Source organism: Populus alba, chromosome 1 (genome assembly GCF_005239225.2).
Source record: "Populus alba chromosome 1, ASM523922v2, whole genome shotgun sequence".
Lineage (NCBI taxonomy): Eukaryota > Viridiplantae > Streptophyta > Magnoliopsida > Malpighiales > Salicaceae > Populus > Populus alba.
Window position 1 is genome coordinate 29,576,804 of NC_133284.1, and position 6,588 is coordinate 29,583,391.

The following is a 6,588-nucleotide window of genomic DNA, read 5'->3' on the forward strand; positions in this document are numbered from 1 at the left end:
TAATACTTGTAGTAATGGTGGATCAATGATTATATTAATAATAAAATGATAAATAATAGTGGTTGAAGGTTAGTGGATCAATGATAATGATATTGGAAGTAACGATGGTGAATATTATAAGTTAATATTTCATGAGAATAAAATCAAAGAAAACTTGTGACATCCAACAGTTTTTGGATGCATTTTTTCATTTAGCTTTGGAGCATCACAATATAATGGAAAACCTTAGATAAAAAAACGGAAGACAGAGAAGAGGCCAAATAAAAAAAATTAAGGAAAATGAATGTAGGCTAGAAGAAAGTTTCATCTTCTCTCTATATATAAATGAGAGAAAACCTTCGAAATTAGCATCACACAGCCTCAAAACGTTGCCCCCACTTCTAGGACATCATTAACTATTAACAAAATCACCATGAAAGTTAAGCCTGAGTTACGTTTTTGAAAACTCAGTCTTGAACCAGGAAAAGTAGGTAATTACAAGATATTTACATCTCAAAAGTTACTGTTGAATGCATGTACAGTCATGCTCACGCCAGTGCATAATCAGCTACTTCACATGAGAATCATAGGTCATATATACAGGATCTGGAACTACAAGGGGCAACTTATCGATGTACATGAATAGCCTCTTGCAATCCTGAACCATAATCGAGGATAAATCAACAACATCAGCGTTGTCTGTATAGATCCAAAGGTCACCAGAATTGACCCTTTTAAGACTACCACGACAGAAGGGGCACGATTGAGACCGCCGGAGCCTGGGATGAAAACAGAACAACATATTAAGTCACTGTAAAAGTTGGGAAAGACTAAGAAACATCGGCTCACAACAGCATTGATACTGTGAGGACCATTTCAAAATAAGAAAACATATGGCAACAAACCCTTCAAAGACGTAGTAGACCAGTCAAGGACCTCCATTCCTGAGACTGGAGGGTTGGCCTAACAGCTTTAAGATGGTTTTCAAAAGTTCCAAACAGGGAATGCATGTGCAACAGAAATTATGTGCAGAGAAGTGATAAAATTGACCCTTTTTCTAAGATGTCCATGAGTATAAAAAAACCTGTAGATAAATACGATCATTTATCAAGCAACAAGCTCGGGTGGTTTTATACAAGTTAAAAGGATTCTTCTGTCTTGTGCAAGATGAGCCACAGGGTGGCATGAGATTCTTATAGACCCAAAAAAACAACAGCTAAAAGCCCACAAACTTGCGAGCAATTGTTCCGCGTCACAGGTGCACTGATCTCTACTCTTACATCAATGTGGGGTTAGATAGGTTTCACAAGTGAGTTTCGTAAGAAGGTGAAAGGAAGAACAATCACCAGATGCATTAAGTGCTTGTCCAAACTTCAATTTCAGGGGAAAAACTAAAGATACATCCACATATATTTCTTATGTTTTGTTGCAGTAAAGATGCGATATACAGAAATTGTCTGGGACCCATAGAAAGAAGACAGAACGCTTACCAATCCTGATAGCACCTCAAACACAAAGAATGACTGCAGTTAGGCAATACAACCTTGCTGTTCATCTCCAGGCAAATCCCACACTCTTCTTCCCTTTCTATGTCGAATTCGGAGAGTTTCCCCTTATCCCCTGACTCATCCTTTCTTCTATATCTCAAAGTACATGCCTCTTTCTGTTTCCTATCTTCCACATCCGTAATTCCTCCTTGAAGTTGCAACAAAGAAGGAAATATCACCGCTGTTCATAGAAAACAAAACTTGTAAGGTTGACATTTGGTTCTACAAATTGAGCATGTGATTCCATCAAAATTTAAGGGCCCGCGAAAAAAAGTTCAAAAAGTTTAACCTTCCCAGAGTATCACTCACCATAAAATTCTCCAATGCTAGCTTTCCTTTCTTGAACAGACGTAGTGGTTTTCCCATCTGCATAGGTCTGCACCAATCACCACACCGTCACACCCCAACAAGAAGTTGTAATATTATTACTACATTTTTGAAGGTGATAAAGTGAAGAACAATCACGGTAGACAAATTAAATAGATAAATAACCAGGCAACGAAAATGGAAGGGCACATAAAAGGGGTATGCTGACAAAAACTCAAACAATTCTATAACAAGCAAACTGAAATGAGTACTGTGGAAAGGAACGCACAAGATAAATAAGAATTCTTAGCAAACCAAGGGCACCAGCAAGGTTACAATCTGTCCACTGGACGAGAAAGAGAAAAATTTGGGCCACTGGGCTATATGATAGTCGCATCTGAAGACGAGCTCCATCATTCTCCCTTGGATGATCTAAAGCACTGCATTAGCAGGATAGCATGTAAGCTACACAACAATAAAACTTGTTCACTCATTCTTCCCTTGCATGAAGAAATGAGAGAAACAATGATCAAAGACAGGAAATTGTTTAGACCAATAACAATCAACATTGCTCTCTAATTAAGATAAGCACGTTCTATCCAGATAAGCCCTTACAAAAAATCAAGTCTCAATCTAAGAGATGATGCAGTAAATGTCGAAACCACAGTAACAGTATGGCTGGGGTTAAATTTATGACTACAAGTTTTATTTAAATTTACGTTCTTACAAAATAAAAAACACTGGTTTCTTTCTAGACACTCTGAATCAACAAGCAGTAACGTGCCTGCTTTGCCAATCTTAAGGTTTCTACTGAACAAACTAGCTTAAAGACAAGAACTAAAATCAATATAACTAATATCGATCACAGAATTGAAAAGCGGGCCACATTTTGCTAGAGAGAAATGAAACACAAGAGACTGAAAACTTCATTTTTAATAAATACAAACTTAGATGCATCTTCTTCTTTTAACAATAATTGATGGCTACTTGTTTATAATCATTATAACTACAAAAGAAAAAAAATTTATTAGGCTACAAAAAGTGAAACATCAATTTCCCAGAAAAAAAAAAAAAATCTTATCCTTCTGTTTTAAACATGATTGATCGTAAGTTTATAGGATTTTCACATGAGAAAACTAGAAAAAAAAAAAAAAAACATTTGTTTTCTCGTTGAAACACAGTCCCTTTAAATCCAACTTTAAGACCATAAATCAATTCACTAATTAAATAAGATTCAAGAATCATTGTATCTGCATTTTCTTATAATTCGGAAATTTCTTAATCTGGTTTATTCTCAACGGAAGAAAAGACAACAAGGTTGTATCCAAATTGCAAGGTATACCCATCACTAATGCAGTAGAGATTGAAAGCATAAAACAATTAAGCCTCCAAAAAGTTAAACCTTACAAAAAATAATTAAAATCAAATAGAAGAGAGAGGGGGGAGGGAGAGTACAGAGTATTGGCGTGCTGGATGTCAGCTTCGAGAGCTTTGAGAGAATCCTTGAAAGACAACTTTCCCATGCTTAGGCTCACTACTGTTATTTTCTCGGAAACCAATTATCATCAAACAAACAAGAAAATAAAACTCCCCTCCGTGATTACAATTCTGTCTCGAAAAAAATTCCACGACAAATCAGATAACTTAGAAAAAGAAAGCTTAAGATAAACCCCACTTGGCAAAACCGCGCACTCCGGCTCTTGTCTGTTATACTGCTCAAAACTATACGCAGCTCTGGCGTATGGGTCTATTTACTACTTTACCCTCTTCCGACAGATTTGTCCCTTTCCTCTCTCTTTTTTCCAAGTACCTCGTGGAGTTTGTATCATGATTATGCACGGTGTTTTTTTCTTTATTAATTGATGAATAAAATTATGGTAGTCATTATTTTTTGTTTTGAAATATAATAAAATATATTTTATATTTTTTTTAATTTATTTTAAATATTAATATATCAAAACAATTTAAAATATAAAAAATAATTTTTAAATTAAAAAAATTCAAAATTTCAAAAAACACAATTTTAACTACATTCCAAACACTATCTTATTCTACATATTAAACCCCACTTAATTTATAGATTACCCCGAACAACAACTCAGCCCAAGCTGAGTCTAAAAATGATTAACTTCAATTAATTTAACTAACACAGTCGAAGAATTTTTAAAATCCTTTTTATTAATTTGTATCCACTTGTGTTAGGTGCTTGCATTGTGATTCAAGCCTTTAACAGGCCAGACACCGAGTTAGTTTATATATATATATATATATGGAATTGAAAATGAAACTATTTTTCTTAAAATTTATTTTTTTTTGTTTTTATTTATTTTTAAAACATTTTGATAAGCTAATATTAAAAATAAAATTTTAAAAACAAAAAATATTATTTTAATATATTTTCAAATAAAAAAATTTAAATAACAATATTATTTATAATAATTTTTAACAGCTTTTCAGTGATTGTTACTCGAGACAAGCAACTGGGTGTCTTTGGAAACTGAAATTGCAGTTGTTCTCTATAAGTATTGGAAAGCAGAAGCACAGTCATGAACTGATGACATGTCGAATGTTACTCCTCTGTTCCATTTTGGATTTTATCAAATATAAAAAGTCCGTGAAATTAATTCCTATCGTTTTTTATAATTTTATTGACATAAGATTTCTAGAATTAAGTTTCATACACATTAAAGTTTATATTTTACATTACTCCTTTTGTTATTTTTTCTCGTATGAAATAAAAGAGAAAAAAATAATCAATGTTAAGCTGAATTTTTTTTAGAATAAAAAAGACAGTAAATTTGGGACAAAGCAGGATTTAGTGGGTTTTTTTTGAAGTAAAATAAAATAATATTTTATGTTTTTACATTATGTCAAAGAATCAAAGGCTTTAACATCAAAATATTAAAATGATTCAAAATATATAAAAATTTAATTTTAAACTAAAATAAAAATTTAACTTTTCAAAAATATAATTATACCATATTATCAAAAATATCTTATATAAACATTGAGAGATGTAACTCAACTGGCCAAACCATGAGTTTACTCTGTAGAGATCACCAGTTTGAGTGTTACAAACCTCAGAGCAACTAAAAACTTACCTAGTTGTTAATTTTAAAGTTTCGGGAGATTAGTCAAGATACACGTAAGCCAATCCAGACACCCATATATATATATATATATATGAAGTCTTTGATAATCTAAAGGTTTTTCTATTTTTATTCCCCATGTTATTTATAAAATTTATTTATAGCTGTCGCAGTCTCATTTTTTAATGATAAACCAGCGGCGATGGCAACAACCTAAAAAATCAAAAGTATATGGTTTGGATTTTACCGCCAACTGTTTTGGAAATTAAAAGAGTTATCCACCAGCTAGTTTTAGGATAAGAATTGAATAGCATTATGGGTAAGCACCTCCAAGTTGACTGAGATAAATATTAATATTAACATTGAAGTTTCTCGGATTGTTCACTGGAATGACAAATCAGTACAAAGAACTGGTTCCTCGGCCGATCTTGCGCTCTCGAAATGTACATTTCTTCCGAAGATATTAGGTGCGTGAGAAATTTCATGACTTCTGTAGTGGAATATATTTCTTTATTCTTTCTCGAGAGAAAATTGTTTTGTTTTTCTTACCAATGAAGTGTGTTTTCTGGATTTCTGTTAATGATTTTCTTGTTGTAAATTTGTTCTTTGATGAGCTCACTCCTCCTTCGTGAGTTTAGATATTTCTTTTAAGATTAGGTTTGGTAGAATGTTAAAATTTAAAATAAAAATGTTAAAGGAGTAATATGTAAAAATAAAGTGTTAAAGAGTGTACAAGGTGTCAAGGAGTGAAGTGTTAAAGATATTCGGTGAGAATTGAAAATATCATGGGTAATAGTATGCCCCAAAAAATGTTAAATCAAAATATAAATGAAGTGTTATTGTAAAAATATAAATTAACAGAAATAATAAATAGCATAGCAAAAATACGGTAGAAATCAGTGTGCACACAGATACAAAAAAATATTCTTTGCCCTTGCTAAATTATGTTTGTGTCCTTTGAAGAAAATACAGGATGTCTTGGTTTTGAACGGTAATTCAATCTTGACTCATTGATCATTCAAAATTTGTTAAGGGATATATTTGTCTTTCTGGATTTTTTATAATAGTAACATGATTGATTTACACTCATAATAAAAAAAAATTAGAACGCTCGATAAAGGATATTTTTACTTTCTTTTTTTCAAAACAATAAAATGACTTTTATGCTCTTAGAATCATAAAAAACAAAGGCATATATTTATGGGTGTTTTTATTTTTTTACATTGGATTTTTTGTTGATTCCATGATCATGATAGATGTTTTGGATTGTTTGCACTTAATAATTATTTTTTTAATAAAAAAATTGCTGATACATTTTCCTCACATAACAACATGAAGGAGACATTCATGCCTTTTGGGTTGAACATGCGATGCTTTTTTGGTGGCCAAATTTGTTATTCCATCATTTCATTGGGGCGTTGCCTTGAACACTTTCTTTTTGTGCAACTCGTAATGGCGGCCGATGGACGATTTGTTGTCGTTAATCTTTTTTTTCTTTTTCTTCCTTCTTTTTCCTCTTATGCCCCATAAAGTACACTTTAGCTCTCTTTGTTTTTGGTATTTAATTTCAGTCCTTATTTTTTTTTTACCATTTTATAAAGAGTTTTGCTTGATTTCAATTTAGTCATTCAATTATATTTTTTCATATGTTATTTTTTTTTCAATTT

At 31.9% G+C, this 6,588-nt stretch overlaps 1 protein-coding gene across 2 annotated transcripts; it reads right to left on the reverse strand.

Annotated features, from left to right (window-relative positions):
* Positions 1 to 261: 261 nt before the first annotated feature.
* On the reverse strand, positions 262 to 3,551 carry LOC118032992 (E3 ubiquitin-protein ligase AIRP2). 2 transcript variants are annotated; one of them, XR_004684753.2, is made up of 6 exons: positions 3,288 to 3,551; positions 2,122 to 2,272; positions 1,836 to 1,902; positions 1,470 to 1,707; positions 885 to 1,063; positions 618 to 758 (listed from the first exon to the last, which is right to left on the reverse strand). XR_004684753.2 is itself a non-coding variant. In XM_035037814.1 (5 exons), the coding sequence occupies exons 1-5, from the start codon at positions 3,353 to 3,355 to the stop codon at positions 548 to 550; spliced, it is 735 nt and encodes a 244-aa protein (XP_034893705.1). In that variant the 5' UTR covers positions 3,356 to 3,542; the 3' UTR covers positions 262 to 547. The 2 variants fall into 2 exon arrangements, 1 of the variants encoding a protein (XP_034893705.1); XM_035037814.1 differs by lacking the exon at positions 885 to 1,063 and having other exon boundaries at positions 262 to 758; positions 3,288 to 3,542.
* Positions 3,552 to 6,588: the final 3,037 nt, after the last annotated feature.